General features: G+C 42.1%; 1 protein-coding gene across 2 annotated transcripts in view; it reads right to left on the reverse strand.

Moving 5' to 3' along the window:
* Nucleotides 1-20,418, reverse strand: part of LRP1 (LDL receptor protein 1) — a 1,015,507-nt gene that overhangs the window by 856,646 nt on the left and 138,443 nt on the right. For both annotated transcript variants that reach the window (XM_068367027.1, XM_068367026.1), the window contains exons 5-7: nt 20,108-20,221; nt 16,502-16,627; nt 435-581 (exon numbers count right to left, since the gene is read on the reverse strand). In XM_068367027.1, the coding sequence (XP_068223128.1) occupies nt 435-581; nt 16,502-16,627; nt 20,108-20,221 (387 nt within the window). The remainder of the gene's footprint in view (nt 1-434; nt 582-16,501; nt 16,628-20,107; nt 20,222-20,418) is intronic.

Raw genomic sequence — 20,418 nt, forward strand, 5'->3', positions numbered from 1 at the left:
ACCCTTAACCCCCAGGTTTTTTTTTTTCCAAGCACATTTTGCAATATATTTTTTTAAATTGCTCTAACAGCCTTAATTTTCATCATAGAGAGGTCAGGTTGGTCTCATTATTTAGGAAAATGCCAGAAGTTTCTCATAAAGTTATCAAAAATATGCAAAAATGTAAAAAAAAACAGTTTTTTTGCAAGGACGTAACAGTACGTCCTTGGGGGTAAAGGGATGAGTTTTGTGAAACGTACCAGTACGTCCATTGGGGGTAAAAGGGTTAATATACCATAAAAAATATATATACAAATTCATTACATTAACAATCTTTTTATTAGAAAAGTCTATCAAGATCATGATAGTTTAAAATCCTTTACAATGAATATCATATTTTTATGAATGGAATATAAAAGGGTATTGCTAATTCAATTACACGATTAAAAACTAACCTGAATTTGAACGATGATCAAAGTCAACCGTTATCGCATACTGAGAGCTGACGTGAGTATTTCCTGGTAAGCTACTTCCATTGAGGTGGACCATAGCTAAGCCAGAATTGCTGGCATATAAAAGAGTTGCTGGCTGATCTGGGGGATCTAATGTCAGAAAAAAAGAACCCATTAAAAATTATAAACATCAAAAGTATAACAATAAATACTGTCAATTTTTTGTCATGTCCACCAACACATTAAATGAAACTTGAGCTAAATTTTTTTCCTTGTGTCACATCAGTCTACCAATAAACGGATTTTGAGCAAAGCGAAAAATCCATTTTTGGGTGACATGGCCATGTCGTCCTGATGGGAGGTTCCTTTAGGTAGCTTTCTAAGGGATATTTGGCTACAGTGATACTCCCAGAGAATTGACCACAGGTCTCCAGAATTCTAACTCCTGGCGCGAGTATCCTTTTAAGGATATCGCATAATATCAGGGGACGTATTTCTTGATACGACACATAGCAATCTTCACCCCGAAAGTTTTCGCCTTGAGGGGGAAGAGTGGCGAGTTTGAAGGGGAGCCGTTATCAAGGTTACCCAGTGGATCCCCTCCACGTACTACTATGGCATAACTATTTCTTGTTGCATTTAAGCATGGATAGCCGCAGATAGAGTAGTTTCGGGTGGCGCTTTTCATTACATAGTTGTATACTCCTTTTCGAAAGAAGAGAGGGTCCATCAGGACGACATGGCCATATCACCAAAAAATAGATTTTTCGCTTTGCTCAAAATCCGTTTTTTTGGGCTCAGCCATGTCGTCCTGATGGAAGTATACCAGAGAATTACTTGAAAGTACTATATCTATGGATTTGTATGAGTGCCTTTACTTTGAATGAGTTCCTTATATGGTCTCCTAGACCTTTATATATTACATTACCGTTATTTGTCATATCCACTAAGCTTGGAACTAGCTTAGGGCTTCCTGGCCCCTGCAGGGAAAGTGTCAACTTCAACTAAAAGGATTCAAAGTTTGTATCTCCATAGGGACGGACGGTAAATCTCAGAGATCACCTTTTATCCCCTGGAAATCTACTCTGATTTCAAATTGGGCCCTTCAAGGGTTTAATTAAAACTCTAGTATGCTTTATTCGTCTGTAACTGAGATAGCAGCAATAAGACACAAATACGTTCAGTATTTTACTAGATTATCAATTGTAGTTACAATCAGGTATGAATCTGATCCATCATTGAAAACACATCAGGGTCCATATTTTCTCCTTTTGAGAAAAATATGTAATGTCATCGAAATGACACCACTCAATGGAGATGTGAAACCAAATCTGACTGATTTGTACAGATTTTGGAAATGCCTGAACACCGTGACGCAACGTTCACTCGGCACTGGTGGTATCGGTCAGATATGCAACTATATGGAACAGTGTGTTAATCATCGTTGTGATTTGCACTTGAGGGTAAATGTACCCATGTGCCCAATGCACTGGAAAGTCCCAAAGCAGTTCACTGTTCATCACAGGCTTAGATGACGGGTTTCTAAAACTACCCGCCGCCACCACAACGTCTTATTTATGTACTTGCTTCGTATAGTGTTGGAAGAAGTTCCGTGAAGAAGCAATTTTCTTAGGATCATGAACTGCGGGTGAGCTGTCAGGATCTGCTCTGCGAATAAGTAGATGAGCATTGCTCTCAGTTAATTTAGGGATAGATTTTGATCCTGAGGTTTCGCCTCGGAAGAGCTGTCCTAACTTGAAATCCGAAGTTCTATTTAGATAGACCTTAAGACACCCTAATGGGCATAGGGAGACATCTTCCTTCAGTGGGCAGATTCTCCAAGGACCCCACCTTTTGGTGGGCAGCTCGGTTTTGGCGAGAAAGTAGGATTGGGGAAAGGATTCCGTTCTCCCTCTTTTGTGAACTGAATATGGCCTGCATCCCTGATAGGCCAACATTTCACTAACTCAAGACTCTGAGGCTATTGCGAACAGAAAATTGAGTTTCCGTGTTAGCTCTTCTAGAGTACAATCCTCATTGTTCAGGTTCGAAGCATAGTGCAAGACTTGACCAACGCCCATGTAATAGCCTTTGGAGGGGTTGTCGGCTTGGGTCTAGTGCATGCTTTGGTACCTTAAAAGGGGTTCGCTTATGAGGTTCGTCTCAAAGGCGTAAAGAAGAGGTTTAGTCAGGGCCGACTTACACGTGGTTATCGTAGTGGAAGTCAGGCCTCGTCCAAGGAGGTAAAAGAAGAAAGGGAGACAGAAACCTATTGAAATTTCTGTTGGTCCCCTTGTTTTCGTGAGGGTTACCCCTTTCTTCCAAGACAATCCACATTGTCTCCTGGTTGGACTTGACTTGTACTCTACAATAAAGTCGGCCACATTCTTCGAGATCCCAACCTTTTGTTCGCTGTTAGGGCGAAAAAATCATGGGATGCAGGTTGTTGGTTCTCGAGGATGAAATGTAACAGCCGACTTCTGCACCAGTTTGGATAAAACTGGGTACAGCAGAGGACTTTTAGCAGAAGATTGGTTGGTGGAAACAGATAAATTCGATTCCATCCATTCCAGTCGAGAGACATGACGTCTATTGCTTCCGCTTAAGGTTCTCATAAGGGGCTACATAACGAGGTAGTTTCTTTTTGTCGCTCGTTGTGAAGAGGTCGATCTGCAGTTCCGGGACTTTATCGAAAATAAAGGAGAATGAGTCTGCGTCTAGGGACCATTCCATCTCTATCGGCTTTCGCCCGGATAGAGCATCCGCCGTCACATCGCGGAACCTTTGAAGGTGAACTGCTTGATAAATGCCATCTTCTCTTCCTTGCCAGGCGGAAGACGGCTAACATCACGTAGTTGATGTGAGGTGAACTCGAGCTTTGTCGATTAGACATACAGTATTACTATCACCTCGTTGTTGAGAGCCAATCTGATGTGGACTGTTCAGCGAGGGGATAGTCACCTCAACGTCAGGAGGGCTGTCATAGCCTCCAAGATGTTGATGCGTATCACCACTGATGTTTGTGGTGGTTGCAAGAAAATTGTCTGTGCTAGGCACTTATTCGTTGACCACGGCCTTAATGGCGTGCGCAATCGGGTCGGTGTCAACCTTGTTGATCTCTTCGAGCGTTTGAAGCGTATCTTCTCCAGACTCCTGGCGCATCCTTTGGCTGTGCTTCTAGCATCGGGTCTGTCACTACTGTACTGCGAACCGGAGAGAGCCCAGTGCTCTCTCCTGTTGGCATTTTGAAATCCTCTTGTGTTGGATTAGTCTCTTGACAGATCCCGCTAATTCTCTCCTCTTCTTTAACAGAATGGAGAGGTGGTGTGACTGCAAGTTCCCATGGATTCCTAACCATTGAAACTTGTGAGCTGGAGAAAGACGAGACTTCTAGCGATTGATCTTGAGACACAGGTGTTCCAGGAACTGGATCACCTTTCCGGCCGCTTGCAGACAAGTAGCCTTGGATGCTGCCCGCACCCGCCAATCAACCAGTTATGCTACTACCTGTACTCCTGGACGATCGTGTCCGTTAGCTTTGTGAATACCTTTGGGGCTATGTTTAGTCCAAAGGGCATGGCTGTGAAGACAAATTCTGTCTTCTGTAGCCTGAATCCTAGGTAAGAGGAAAGGGGGCGACTGACTGGTAGGTGCCAGTAAGCAACTGCCGTGTCTATTGAGACTGTATACGCCCCTTTTGGTAGAAGGGTCCTTATGTGTTGCACTGTAAGCATCCGGAACTTGTTCTCGATGAACTTGTTGAGTGAAGACAAGTCTAGAATGACTCAGGGTTTGTCCGAGTCTTTCTTGGGAACGCAAAACAGCCTTCCTGAATTTTGATGGACTTCGCTTTCCTCATTACCTTCTTGTTCAAGAGTTCTGAGGTATATTCTTCCAATAAGAGGGAAGTGTTGGAAGAATTTTGGAAAGGTGGATTGTTGTTCCATTTCCAACCAAGTCCATTCGTAATTTGGCTGTGGACCCAGGGATCGAAGGTCCAATGATCCCGAAATTGGAAAATTCTACCTCCTACCTGGAACCTCTCATTGTTTAGAGGTTCCTGAGGATATGTTTCCGTGACCACGTCCTCCTCCACCATTGGGGGATTTCCGGAGGATCCTCTTTAGGGGCCCTAACCTTCGTAAGGCCGAAAAGTGGTCGAGTGCCTTTCAAAGCCTGGATTAAATACAGGTAACTGGCTACCAGCTGATGAGAGACCATCTGGAGGGTAGTTTACAGCTGGACTACCATTTGAAGTACCGTGGTCATGGTCACGGTCAGAAATTGTGCAGTTCTAATGATGATTTCCTCTTTGAGGACATGCCCCACTTTTGGAGCAGGTTCCTACTCTCCGTGGTGGCTTTGGTAATGACTTCTTGGACCACTTCCTTTGGGAAAGGGTCTACGTCCCAGATACATGATGATATCAGTTTTCTGGGGCGTTATTAAAGTCCTGCACACATTTCTAAGCAGTTCTGATGAGACAAGGAGGCGGTAAGACTATCTTCTATCTCCTGTTCCCTTCTCAAAGGATGGTTTGGTAACTTTGGAAGGTTCTCATTAAACTGCTGGCCTGCTATCTCCGGATCCAACCTCGAGACGGAGAAGGTTAGATGTACCTCTTACCACTTCTCCTCGCAGGTGGGCGTAGCTAGAAATAATGGTTTGCATTTCTCTAGGATTGGGCAGGGTTTTCCCTCTTCAACTGCTCTCATGACACAGTCTAGGGCTTTCCCCGAAAGGGGGAAGGCTCAGGAGGAAGGAGCAATGAAGGTTGGATGCTTCTTGCTCAATGCTGAGACTTTAGAGTTCATATATCCGGCCCCTTTCCGGGTCTTGGTAAGGATGGCTTGAGCCTTGTCATGTTCGAGGACAATGACTTCCTTCGGTATAGTCTCCTTAGAAGATGTAGGTTCATCTCGCAGTCTCACATAGCAATCTGAGTACGCTGAAAGCTGGGCCAGAATTGAAGCTCTTCAAGGGGATTGTACCCCAACTTCTAGGAGATATAAAGCTTCCATTCAACATGGGCATGTGTTCCGTCTACCTCCAGGGGTTGGTTCGGAGCAGTGAGGGAGGTCAGATATTTTAAGGGGCTTAGCAGAGCCCCTGGAAGTGCCAGTGCGTTTCCTTCCCTGTACCTCTCTCTCCATCTCTTTGAGATCTTGCTTATTCTCCTCTCGTTCCTTCCAGAACAGTGTCAGCATCTGCTGGATCGACTCTAGGAGGGTTTCGCTCCTGCCGACCTGTCTAGTCAGTTGGGGAGTTGGGGCTGAAGAGGTTGACGGCATAAGTTAATATGCCAGCACAGTGAGCTGAGGGACCTCAGTCACCGTAAAAACGGATCCTTCTTCCTCCGTGGGTGGTTGAACCACTCCTTATTTAGGGCCTTCTAGCAGTAGGTCCTGTCCGGTGTCAGTGGACACCTCTGACATCCTATCTTGGTGGATGTCTAAGCTTTGCAGTGTCTGTTGATATCTGTGTCCACTGTCCATTAGATAGAGGGATGTTGGACCTGTGCCTGAGGCACAAACGTATTCGATTGAGCCTTAGGGAACAGTAGGCACTACAAAGATTTGTTAGGTAGGTAAGGTCCCGGAGAATTCTTCTGGAAGCCACATACTCACCTTTGGTGGGTTTCCCTTTCTGTATCCCTTGATTCCGTAGTGTCAAGGATATCTTTTACAAAGCCGTCGGTCAGCAAGGTCAGGCGATAGGAGCGACACTTCGGGTTCCAGAACCTCAGGGGTCCAGATACGATGCAGCAAGGGCATAAAACCTGTACATCGTATGCCCACAAAAGTCCTTACTCTTGTGGTTGCATAATACAATTGTACACTTCGTCATTGGCTCCTCCTGTAAGGGAGAAAAAAGGGTGAATGAGTACTTGATTGTTTATATCATTGATATAATATATGTTTAAAATACGGGTCCCAGTACCTCAGGGATCCGGGTACGATGCAGCAGGAGGCATGAGACCTGCACATCTTGTGGCCAAAAAAGTCCCTACTTTTGTGGTTGCCGAACAGGACTGCACACTTCACCTTAGCTTCCTCCTGTAAGGAAAGAAAGAGTGAAATGAGTATAGGGTAATTTATCTCACTGATAAATATACACATGCATAAATAGTATGCTTTACCATTATTTATCATAGCTTAGGATAGTAAGCTAGAAAGGAAGTAGAAAAGACACATATCTGTGTTTCCCCTCCTGGCAATTGCTGTGACCTACAATATTAATATTTTTATTTTTCTTATCAGGGAAATTACAGAGAGGAATAACTCTCGTACGTAGAGCCGGAGACAGTGGATACTAACACCTACTCCACCACTTGTAAAATATTAATACTGATAGGTAATCATTGGTGTTCCGATGATCTAGGATTCATCAGAATGTTGAAGGAATACTTCACCTCAACATTTTTTAAAACGGTCTCAGCAATGGACAGTAAAAGAATACACAGAGTACAGTATATCAAAGTCAGCATAACAATCAGGCAAATAAAAGAATTTGCAAGTCATACAATGTATGTACTATGTAGATTACGTCACATGACTGCGACGTCATAGAGTTGGGGAAACATATTTCCGCCATCAGGTTTTAAAAAAAAAATAAATAAAGAAAAAAAAAAGTAGGTTCGTTTTACAGTAGGGGTAAAAACACTCCCAATCCTACCTTTTAAAGATACAAACAAAATTAAAACACTAACACTCAGTAAAAATAAAACCCAACCAGCGAAGGCTAAAAGAAAATTTTACATCACCAAGATAACTGTAATATACATGTTACAGTGAGAGAAAAATCCAACGATATATCAGCTATGCGATTCGAAAAACTCTTAATGGTGGACCAACGATGTTGTCGATTGGGCCGGCAGAGATGAACTGAGGAACAGAAAACGGGAATGATTCCAAGTACCATCCTGTAAGGGGTGTTAACCACCTAACCGCACAACCTCCACAAGGCGGTTGCCGCGATTTTCGAATAAATTCTGCCGAAAGTCAGAGACTAAGCTATATATATATAACTGCCAGGTAAATACTATTCATAAAAATCTATTTTTGGGTGAGATAGCCATGTCGTCCTGATGGAAGGTTCCTTCAGTAGCTTCCTTAGGGTATATATGACTACAGTAGATATTCCCAGAGAATTAAACTAAAGGTTTCACAGAATTCTAACTTGTGGCACGAGTACCCATAAGGTTTCCCTTTAGGATATCGTATAATAACAGGGGACATATGCTTGACACGCCACATAGCTATCTGCACCCCACATAGCGTTTACGCTTCAAGGGGGAAGTGTGGCAAGTTATGGGAGGAGCCGTTACTAAGTTCTCCTCCTTCGTTACTGTTACGGTACTCTGTGACGTCATAACCTCCGCCATGTTGGCCGCCATCTTGGTTGACGTCACCATTGCGCGCCTTCCTCATTCCTTCCGGCATTTAGGCCAGCCTCCATGATACAATAAGATTGGGAGGGGCCTGTCAAGGCCTGAACAGAGAACAAGGGCGGGTCCATCAGGACGACATGGCTATCTCACCCAAAAATAGATTTTTCGCTTCGCTCAAAATCCGTGTTTTGGGCTCAAGCCCTGTCGTCCTGATGGAAGTGTACCAGAGAATTAATGTATCGCGGATTTTTACCTTTTTGTAGTGCCTTCGACTTCTAGACAATATTCCGTTACATGTCACTACAGATAAGCATATACCATGTTACCGCTTCCTGCCCCCCGGCAGGGAAGTCCTATTTGGAAGTAAGGAACATCTTGAAGTTACTTGATAAAGGAACTCCCCTAGCATCGGAGATACCTGCTGGTCCCAGGGTCAGATAGAAGAAGGTAAGTACAATGTGTTGGAACAAATTACCTTGGTCTAGATGAGTTTGTATCAATAAGGAACAATATTATAATTTAACATTGTTCATACCATTATTCAAATAATGAGGTAAATAAAATTCTCTAACATTGTTTTTTATTTCCAATGTGAGGGCAAAATAAGACGCACAGGTAAACAAATTCTATTCTATTTTAGTTAAATAAGAATTAGCATACAATAAGCAATAAAATGTAATGGAATGCAATCAGTAACATAGACTGAAGACATTAATAAAAATGGGTGTGGAATCTGAAAAGGAAAACTTGCCATTACACACATTAGTTCCAGAGGAACTATAAAGTCTTTCTAGAAAGTCTTTTATACACTTCATGTTAAAAACATGTGGCACACGTGTTTTAGTCTATGTGACTTCACTTTTGTATAAGAAGAGTCTGTAGTGTCACAAGGTGGCACTTAAAATCACTATGTTTTGCACTAGGGTCAACACAGGCACCCTTGGAGTTAGAGTCCCAAATAACTCACTGTTCTACGCAGCACTAAGCAGCAGGTTTTAGCACACTACCTGCAGCTACCACATACCGTTTGAGCTCGTGCACCTGCTTCGTGTAGTGTTTGAAAAACACTTTTGAGGACTTCCAGCCTGTGAAAGAGCGAAGACTTTCGAAGTCCATCGACTGGATGAAGTTCAGGGAAGAGGCAACTTTCCTGGGATCGTGACCTACGAGTGTACTGTCAGGATCCGCTCTGCAAATAAAGTAGGTGATCTTCGCCCTTAGTTGTTTGAGTGACAAATCAGATCCCGATATTTCTCCTTTAAAGACCTGTCCTCCGCCAAAGTCCAAAGTTCTTTAAAGATAAACCTTTAGACTCTCCACTGGACATAGAGAGACATCTTCCTTCAGAGGGCAGATTCTCCAAGGGCCCCACCTTTTAGTGGGTAGCTTGTTCTTGGCGAGAAACGTTGGGTCAGGAAAGAGGGTAAGCTCGCCTGTTTCAGCGAACTGTATCTGGCCCTCTTCTCTTGATAATGCCACAATTTCACTGACTCGGGCTCCCGAGGCGAGAGCAAATAGGAAAATCACTTTTTGAGTCAAATCTTTCAGAGGGCAAGACTCATTGTCCAAACTTGAGGCAAAGTGGAGCACCTTGTCAAGAGACCAGGAGATGGGTCTCGGTGGGGGTGCAGGTCTGAGTCTAGCACATGCCTTTGGCAGCTTGTTAAAGATGTCATCGGACAGGTCTATCTGGAAGGCATATAGTAATGGTCTTGTCAAGGACGATTTGCAGGTGGAAATCGTGTTGGCTGCCAGGCCTTGTCCATGAAGGTGAATGAAGAAGGACAGATAAAAGTCTATAGAGATTTCTGTAGGATTTTTAGCCTTGACAAAGGACACCCACTTCCTCTAGGATGACTCGTATTGCCTTCTGGTAGATTTTGAAGAAGGACAGATAAAAGTCTATAGAGATTTCTGTAGGATTTTTAGCCTTGACAAAGGACACCCACTTCCTCTAGGATGACTCGTATTGCCTTCTGGTAGATTTTGTTTTGTATGCCTCTAAGTCCAAGCATTTCTTCGAGATCCCAAACCTCTTCTTGACGGCTAGGGAGAGAAAATCATGAGATGAAGGTCTCGGGTTTTCCTTGATGAAGCGAAGACAGTCGACTTATGAACTTGCTGGAAGAGAACTGGGTCCGGCAGGGGAATTAGCTTGGGTTATAACTCCAGGATTAATGGGAACCAGTTGCTCCGGGGCCACTTGGGTGCCACTAGGGCTGCTGTTCCTTGGAAGGTTCTCAGTTTGATGAGGACTTTCAGCAGAAGGTTGGGTGGAGGGAACAGGTAAATCTTGGACCATCTGTTCCAATCAGGGGTCCTCGTATGGGACCACGTAACGAGGAAGTTGTTTGTTGTCGCTCGTTGCGAAGAGGTCGATCTGCAGTTCCGGGACTTGTAGGGAGATGAAGGAGAATGAGTCTGCGTCTAGGGACCATTCTGACTCTATCGGGGTTGTCCTGGATAGAGCATCCGCCGTCACGTTGCGGAATCCTTGTAGGTGAACTGCTGAGAGGTGCCATCTTTTCTTGTTCGCCAAGCGGAAGATGGGAAGCAACACTTGGTTGAGTTGGGGCGATCTTGAGCCCTGACGGCTGAGACATCTGACCACAACATCGCTGTCCAGAGTTAGACGGATGTGGACTGAAGGACGTGGAGACAGCCTCTTCAGAGTACGAAGGACCGCCATGGCCTCCAAGATGTTGATGTGAAACGTCATGAATAGGGGAGACCATGTTCCTTGAACTTTCCGTTGATGGGAGTGACCCCCCTATCCTTCTAGCGATGCATCCGTGTGGATAACGACCGATGGAGGCGGTAGTTGAAGAGGTACTGATCTTTTCAGGTTCTTTGCCTCAGACCATGGCTTTAAGAGTGAACGAAGCCTGGTTGGCAGAGGTCTCTTGAGATCTCTTTGAGCGATGGATGCGTATATTCTCCAGATTGAGCCTCTGCGTGGTGGAAGACGATGACCTCCTTAGGCTCGGTTTCATCCTTGGAAACTGGCTCGAACTTGAGACGGATGTAACAGTCCGGCTATGCTTCAAAGCTAGGCGAAAACTCCACCTCTTCAAGGGGAATGGCGCCTAACTTACCGTTGACGAAGATGCGTCCACTCATGATCGGCATGTGTTCAGCATGCCTCCATGGGTTGGTCACTCAGCAAGGGGGAAGATCCTTAACGGTGATCTTCCTCGGGGGCTGTTTCGACAGACGGAGGATCTCCCTCTCAAAGTCTTAGTCCCTCTGCCGAAGCCTTTCGTCCAGGAGTGCCACCAAGGCTTGGAGGTTATCCTGGGTGTCCACTCTCACAGGCGTAGGAGTGGAAGAAGTAGAGGGGACGGGTTCCAAAATAGCAACGGAAGTAACAGAGGGGGCGCGGGCGCCATCACCCTCAGAGTCAGGACCCTCAGTATGCTCCTCCTCTTCTCGACCCTCGGCCATCAGGGTCCTTTCGGTGTTGTCCGACACTTCTGACATCCGTTCCACCTCATCAAGATGGAAGTCTTGAAGTGCGTCCGATACGTCCGGTTCAACCATCAGCTGGACGCAGGGGATCTCTGGCTTGGGGATAACAGCATCCGCAGATGCCTTGGGAAAGAGCAGAGCTCTCATCTTCTCACTAGGGAGATAGGGCCCCGTGGCGTTCTTCTGGAAACCACGCACCCATTTGCGTAGTTTCTTCCGAGCGATGTCCCTGGCCTCCGCAGATGGGGGGTCCTCGAACGCCTCATGGAGCAGGTCTTTGCAGACAGTGCACACCTGCGTTCCGAATACCAAAAAGTCCCTTAGGCAACGGAACAGCTGGCGTGGGTTCGGCTCTCACACCTGATGTACTCCTCCTGTAAAGAAGAAAGGGGTACATGAGTCTACAGAAGTCTATAGCATTGACTTAAAGTAATCTTAGATTAGTCTTAAAGTAATTTTACTTATAATATAAGATTCCTTTCCAAGTGTTAGGTTAGGATAGGTAAGCTGGAAATGAAGCAGAAAAGACACATACTTGTGCATCCCGCCCAGCCAATTTCTGTGACCCCACACAATAACTAATTCTAGGGACTCCTTAAGAGCGCCCTAAGAGGGGGAAGGAATATCCACAAGGGATAAAGCACAGCTTAGACTCCCTCCGGGGTATTAGTAATGGTGAGAGGGGGAGCTGAGTTCATTCAGCATAGAGAGATAGGGGGGGAAATGATTCTCCCCGATTCAGGTAGGTCCCGGCAAGGGACTGTGCATGGATGCACAGAGTATGCTAGAAGAATTTACTGCACAACTATACACCATAGTTTCCTGACTAGGGTATGTACTATACCATAGATGTACTGGCTGTCGTATATAGCTATACAATAGACACTGCCAGCGCAGAGCCGGCAGGGTAGAGGTGACAGTCCACTGGAGTAGAATGATTAGGTGGCGCCAGCAGCGTGATGGCATGCAGGAAGCGCGCCGGCAAATCTCCATCGAGGGGGAACCCCTCGCATCCATCAGTCTATGTGGCAGAGAGAGGGCGAAACCTCAAGATGATGGCAGATCGCCGGCAAGTCGACGGCCCCCGGCAGTCGGCAAGCAACCGGCTTCGGTACTCCAACCCTGACGTCAATCAATGAGACAGAGAGGATACCGGGACTAAGCTGACGGCTGTTGCCGGCAGAGTAGTGTGGCAGTGGACCGGCACTGATGAGATAGAGAGAAAGAATAGAAGAAGGAGGGAAGGGCGGTAGCTCACTACCCAAACCTCATCTTCTTCCGGAAGGAGTGTTCAAATGGAAGGGAGAGAATGGCAACCTTTCATCCAGCCACAACAGAGCCGGCAGTCGGCTAGAGTTGCGGGTGGCGGCCCAAGGGAGGACCGAAAAACACTCTAAGATAGTGAGGTCTTCCGCCGGCAGACCGACCTGTCGTATGCTATCCCATAGTTCAACTATATGTGGGAAGCCTAGCAGTTCGGACTAACCAACGAAAGGACCGGGCAGACCCCACAACCCACCGGCACACGGTCGAGTTGTAGGACAGTGGACAGAGGTGTGATGGCTAGGCCATCACTAAAGGACAGAGAGGGGAGGGGAGAGGGTCCTGAGGAGGAGTGTAGGGGAAGGCGTGAGCCCTCACCGATACTCCATGGGGGGGGGGGTTCTGTATCAGTACCAGCACTATCCCAGGTGTAGGAAGAATTCGTTCTCCAGCCTAGGGTAGGTTAATACAGTGAAAGAACAGCACTAATGTACCGTCCTAAACCATAAAGAAACAGAATCCCATGGCCTGCCTAACCTAGGCAAGGGGAGCATGTCCCCAGACCAGGGAAGACAGGTGTAGGACAAGTCGCTAGGCCACAGGGAGGAAGGGTTGTAACCCTACCAGGTGTGGTCTAGGGGGAAGGGCAGAGCCGCCCCACCTTTGCCGACCAGCAGGGACCAAAAGGAGAGTTCATTCATCTAATGGGGTAGCAGGGGGGCAAACGACTGGTACTCTGAGGTTCTGTCCCAAACTCAAAGCTCATGTACTATGGCTATGAGTGGGGAAAGAAAATCCTAGCCTAACCTCACTTGAATACGATTCAAGGTAAGGAGGGCTAGGATGTAGCCTAGGATACCTCAGAGGGAGGAGACTACCTTGGATACGGTAACTGGGGAGGGGAGAAAGTATACAAAAGCCCCAGCGTTAGGTTAGGGGCAAGGGAGTCGACTACCAAGATCATCGAAACCCCTTGTATGCTTCCTAGAAGGAGAAAAATCATGTGCAATCACTGAATCTTATATGTATAAATGCCTAACATCTTCATTTCATTAATTAACACCAGGAACACTTATTATATCATGCATGAAAGTAAACAATAACGCCTAAGCTATCGAGCCTAGGGGCTAGGCTAGCAATTGAGCCTAGGAATTCAGCTACCTACACTCGCCGAAAAGGAATACTAACGGCATAATATAATTAATTCCTAGCAATGAAGACTAAATAACTAATGCTGATAATTAGTTATAAGACCGAGAAGGTTGTTCTAGCTAACTAAATAAAGCATGCGAAGCGAACAGCGTCAGCGTCATGACGCCTCCGGTCAAGGCACAGTCCCACCACAAAACACGGTATTTTGAAAAAAAAAAAAAAAAAAGGCGTTACTTTACGGCCAGAGCTGATTTATACAATACAAGAATATGGTACTCAACTTTCCAGAAGAAGGCGAGGCAGAAGATTGCGACATGATGATAATACAAGCGAATAACTGGTAAAAAGCACCTGGTCATAAACGCTACGTAAGAAGGAATGAGGAAGGCGCGCAATGGTGACGTCAACCAAGATGGCGGCGGTTATGACGTCATAGAGTATCGTAACAGTAACGAAGGAGGAGAACTTAGTTACGGCTCCTCCCATAACTTGCCACACTTCCCCCTCGAAGCGTAAACGCTATGTGGGGTGCAGGTAGCTATGTGGCGTGTCAAGCATACGTCCCCTGTTATTATACGATATCCTAAAGGGAAACCTTATGGGTGCTCGTGCCAGAAGTTAGAATTCTGTGAAACCTTTAGTTTAATTCTCTGGGAATATCTACTGTAGTCATATATACCCTAAGGAAGCTACTGAAGGAACCTTCCATCAGGACGACATGGCTTGAGCCCAAAAAAAGGAAGTCTTGAGATCCAGTAGAAGGACCCTATCAATGAAACTTAAAATAATTACCCATTTTTTGGAAACTGACACCCACAAACTGAAAGAAGTCCCTCTCTCCAAGAGAACAAGATATTATGGATTATAATAATAGTAACAATGGACAAGATCCATAAAAATCTTTGTTCAAAGAAGTTGCCAGGAACCACTTATTGTAAACTTTTAATGGAACACCTTGGACAATATAAAAAATTCTTAAAAGCATATCTTTAGAGTCAGCAGCGTTGTTAATGGCTTCTTTTTAACCAATTTTTTTTTCTCTTTACCTAGATAAAAAGTTTCTAGGCTTTACCTAGCTTCCATTTTGACCCCTAATTCAAAAAGACAATCTTTTGAGTGAGAAAAAACTGGACTCTTACAAAACTACACTACATTAACACCCAATTAATTCAATTTCAGATATATAACTAATAAAGGCTAAGAAAAAAGCCATTTTAACATCAACTATACTGAACCCTCACTCATTTAACAACTTTTTATCTGGATATACAACTGGCACTATTTAGTTGAATTGCATTGAGAAGAGAAGTAATAAAGAACTAATAACCTTCCTCCTCTGCTGTCATCAGCCTCACCTTTTAACAATTATTGTTGTTTTAGCCATTCCAAAAAAACGGCCGAGTGTGAATTCCATAAAAAATCTTACTGGTGAGTCATGTTATGTAGGCTAAGCATTGGACTTTTTCTTCTAGCTAATCACTGACTTTTTATCTATTCTTATTATACAAATATTTTCCATTAAAATATTAGGCACTTTCTTACCACATTATTACCAATCACTGTTAACTAAGACCTTATGATATTTTCAGCTTATAATAGGGTTTTCTGAATAGAACCCTATAATAATAGAGGATTACCTGTATAACACCATGATTAATAGGGTCAACTAAAGCTTTATCCTGATGCAAATAATATGAGATAACAAGAAGAGGTGGGACCTTGGGCTACATAGTGTGCGTTCAGTATCATAATATTGTTCAACTGATAGAAGCATTTACATTAACAAATCTTTAGAACAATAGTATTATATAAACATTAAGTATTTCTATACGTAAAGAGTTAATCCCATGTACAGTTACAATAACATTAGTCATTTCATGATAAGAGGCCCAAATTTAATGTCCAAACTTCATAAATGTTTAGGATGGTAAAAGCCTGGAAGTATTATTTTAAAATATTAACATAAACTTTGTGTTGAACAAATTACGATATGTACATACATACATACATATACCAAGGCACTTCCCCCAATTTTGGGGGGTAGCCGACATCAACAAATGAAACAAAACAAAAAGGGGACCTCTACTCTCTACGTTCCTCCCAGCCTGACAAGGGACTCAACCGAGTTCAGCTGGTACTGCTAGGGTGCCACAGCCCAACCTCCCCCGTTATCCACCACAGACGAAGCTTCATAATGCTGAATCCCCTACTGCTGCTACCTCCGCGGTCATCTAAGGCACCGGAGGAAGCAGCAGAGCCTACCGGAACTGCGTCACAATCGCTCGCCATTCATTCCTATTTCTAGCACGCTCTCTTGCCTCTCTCACATCTATCCTCCTATCACCCAGAGCTTTCTTCACTCCATCCAATTACGATATGTAAAAGTGACAAAATTTACTCAGTTCCTTGGTCATTTCTGGATACTCAAGCCATCATCAACTATTGACTAGAAGACAGTTTAATGTTTTTCTCAAATATAAAATAAAGAAGATTACAATTACTGTAAATAACTGAGGATTGCAGTTTGTTACAGAGTACCTTCAAGGATTCATAAACAATAACAATAACAAAACTAAATAAAAATCTTGTCTACTGTTTGAGAACTTAAAAGGAAATTTAAATACCTACATATAAATCAATTTGTTATGGAATAGTGTATACAAAAATAAACAGAAAACAATCTGTTTTCAATCTTATTATTATCATTTATACCCGTAGTTGAACCATGCTAGGTTGACATTAACCCTGGATAAAGGGTGAATACTGTATATTTACACATACACTAAAAAAATCTTACCATTCACCGCTTGGCATCTTGAAGAGTCTGTTAGCTTATATCCAGGAACACAATCACATAAATTACTTTTTCCAGTCGTAAAACACAGCTGATCACATGTCCCCTCAACTTCACATAGGTTAGAATCTAAGTAAGAAAAAGACAAAGATTTACAAGTCATGCATTACAAATATTTAAATAAATAGTTTTTCATAAAATATAATTCAGAACAGTGTTTTTCCATAAACATTTTAACAGATATTTTACTAATGTACTATATGTACAAAAACACACACACACACTATATATATATATATATATATATATATATATATATATATATATATATATATATATATATATATATAGCAAAGTGTTTGTCGGCGTTTGTCCGCCCCTTCTCCAGGCTATATTCTTGAATTGATTGAGTTCTATTTATTCTCCAAATAACCGAACAACAATCAATGTTTGACTTCTGCTGAGTCATTCAGTTTCACATTAAGGATTTCTGCCGAGTCATGTAATTCAAAGTTAAGGAATGATAGAGTCTATGTATGACAGATAAAGAAACAATATTTCCGGACCTTGTATTACATGATAGGAGCAAAGCCTGTCATCGCTGAAAATCGCCAAAAACTCTGTCATCAATAAAAATCGGAATGGAGTTCGTCATCTATCACTTCTGATATTGTAATGTAATATCCCTCCTTTTCATTGTAATTTCATAAATAGTAAATTTTTTCCCTTTAACTATACCACCAGATGTCATTATTATTCCTCAAAAACTTGGGGAATGCGTTCTAAGCCTTGAAGATCGCAAAGCAAAGGTTTACCCGAAACTGACAACAACAGCCACGAGCTAAGAATGGCTGGGTGAGTGGGCCATTATTTCTCCGTTGAATAGCAGTGTAAACCAGTAAAACATATGGTTCGTGTCTGAATTTCCTGGAGAGGGCAGGGAGTACAAATCAATTGATACAGCTATAAATGATGGAGAAGCAGTACAGTACCCAGAAGAGTTTCTGAAATCTCTTGAGCTGGCTGGGTTACCCCCTCACAAGCTAACCTTGAAACGTGGCTGCCACATCATTGTCTTGAGATCTTTGGAACCCCCAAAAACAATGAATGGGACTAGCTGTATTGTCACAAGACTAAATGAAAATGTTATTGAAGCTACGATTTCGACAGGCGCTTTCAAGAATGAAACTGTCATCCTTCCAAGCATACCTTTAGTCCCATCTGATAGTGAAATTCCCTTCCAATTTAGCCACCTTCATTTCCCAGTTAAGCCCTGTTTTGCATTTACCATCAACAAGGCACAATGACAAACATAGAAGGCAATAGGTATTGATCTCTCCAGTGATTGCTTTACACATGGCCTTTTACTTTTTATAATGTCCTATATTTACCAAAAGCTCTCCATCCCATGCTTATCTTTCTTTTAATTTCAGTCTAATGTCCTGGGGAAACATTTACAGTCTGTCCTAAGTATGTATATTAATTTTTAGGCTCAAGCCATGTAGTCCGGATGGAAGATCCTCTAGGCAGATTTCTACTTGGGATATTTCCTGTGAGTGATATAACAGAATTTTACCTGTAGTGGTATGTATCACAGGGTTCTAACACTTGGAGCGAATGTCCCGAGTGAGAGCGTGTAAGAAACGGGGACGTGTTCAAAACAACCTCGGCTATCCTTCCCTGAATAGAGTCAGACTTGTCTCGAAGTATAAGGGACAGGATTGGATACGTGGGAGAGCCGTTACAACTCTGATCCCAGTGTGTTATTGTGAACAATTTTGCTGGTTTGCCATTTCTTCTTGCAGCACCATCTTGACAGATGGCTTTGGGAGTTTTCTGCTGGTTTTGCTAAGTTTTTGAGAGAGTTTGAGAATATTAGTCGCTTCTGCTTCTCTTTCATCAGTTAACTCGAGTACCTTAGCCTTTATTGGTGGAGAATTTCACGTCTCCCCCCTTTGTTTTTGCACTATGCATCCATTCCTTATCCGCGGTTGTCGCATGGCCGAAGCTGGAAGCTTGTTTTAAAATTGTTCAGGGTTTTAAATGAATTTCTTAGCTAGTCTTGTAAAAGTATGACACATATTCTTTTACACCTGTGGTATGAATTTACGTTAGATTTGTGCTTTTCTGCATGCTTGTCTTAACCAGTCTTGGTCTAAGCTAATTATTTCCCCTTAGCTCTTGACCAACACTAGCTAATGTTTTCAAACCCACCTTCCCCTTCTACCACATAACCACATGGTTCTTGCGAGTCCGGCACATCGCCCTAGCAACCGACACGTAATAGCAGGGAACAGCTGCCTTGAAGAGACTCCCTGGGAGCTGTAGATAGGAGGTTACGGTCAGCTTAGGCCGATAGTATCTCATTTTATCTACTTTGAAAAAAATAGGCCAGACTATTCGATGTATGTGTAGGCAATGGGAAAGTGAACAGTAACCAAAGGGAAGGATCCAATGTAGTACTGTCTGGCCAGTCAAAGGACCCCATAACTCTCTAGCGGTTGTATCTCAATGGGTGGCTGGTGCCCTGGACAACCTACTATGGTCAGATGAATACTCACTTTGAAAGCCTGCCTCCTTTCTTGGTTGATTATATATATTCATATACAGTATAAAGTATAAGTGTGCGTATTATAGGTTTTTATTAAATTCCTAGCCTTCACCCCTGTTGATACCCCCCAAAAAACCTAAATATACATATATATATATATATATATATATATATATATATATATATATATATATGTGTGTGTGTGTGTATATGTATATGTATATGTATATGTATAAGTATAAGTATATACTATATACATATATATATATATATATATATATATATATATATATATATATATATATATGTATATGTATATATATATATATATATATATATATATATGTATATATATATATATATATATATATATATATATATATATACATATATATATATATATATATATATATATATATATATATATACATTTATGTATGTGTGTGTGTATGTATAAGTATAATATATATATATATATATATATATATATATATATATATATATATATATATATATATATATGTATATATATATATATATACATATATATTTATATAATATATACATACATATATATATATATATATATATATATATATATATATATATAGATAGATAGATAGATATAGATTATGCCCATTTATATATTCACAATAAATATAGTATACAGTACAGAACTTTAACAATTCATCTTTTCCTATCAATACAGTTGGATTTCTCTTATATCACCAATAACCATGGATAATATATTACCTTAAATTCTTACACGAGCATTTTTAAAATGTTGCAAGAATAAGAACATGAAGGTTGTATCATGTAATATAGAAAACAAACAAATTCATGATCACTAAGAATTAATGTTCAAGGATTACAATAATATAAACTAAAAATTATAATCAAATTCCAAATAATAATACAGTCTGATGAATGGAAAAGCCTAACATAAACAAATGCCTAAATATAAAACTGAATATCATGAGTCAAATTCACTTGAGAAATTATATCAAAGTACTGAAACATCTTTAAACTTGCAACAAAGTTAAGCAACACTAACTTACCTACACAAAAGGTACCATTAGGATGTTGATTTTCTGGGCAAAAACATATCGGTCCATCAAGAGACGATTTGCAACTGTGTGAACAATGTAAAGACTGGCATCCCTCGGCTTCATCTAAAATAAAGTAAAAAGAAAACAAAGCAAAAGAGAAACAGAATAACTTTAGAAAAGTTTCAATAGTTGGGCTCATAATCAACAAGTGTATATTATAAATATAATTCAGAGTAGGTATTAGGATATTATCAAATATGGTGATTGACCTTGACAAAGCAACATTTATGTATTTTTCTCTTCAGTTGTTTTTTATATAA

Source organism: Palaemon carinicauda, chromosome 44 (genome assembly GCF_036898095.1).
Source record: "Palaemon carinicauda isolate YSFRI2023 chromosome 44, ASM3689809v2, whole genome shotgun sequence".
Classification (NCBI taxonomy): Eukaryota; Metazoa; Arthropoda; class Malacostraca; order Decapoda; family Palaemonidae; genus Palaemon; species Palaemon carinicauda.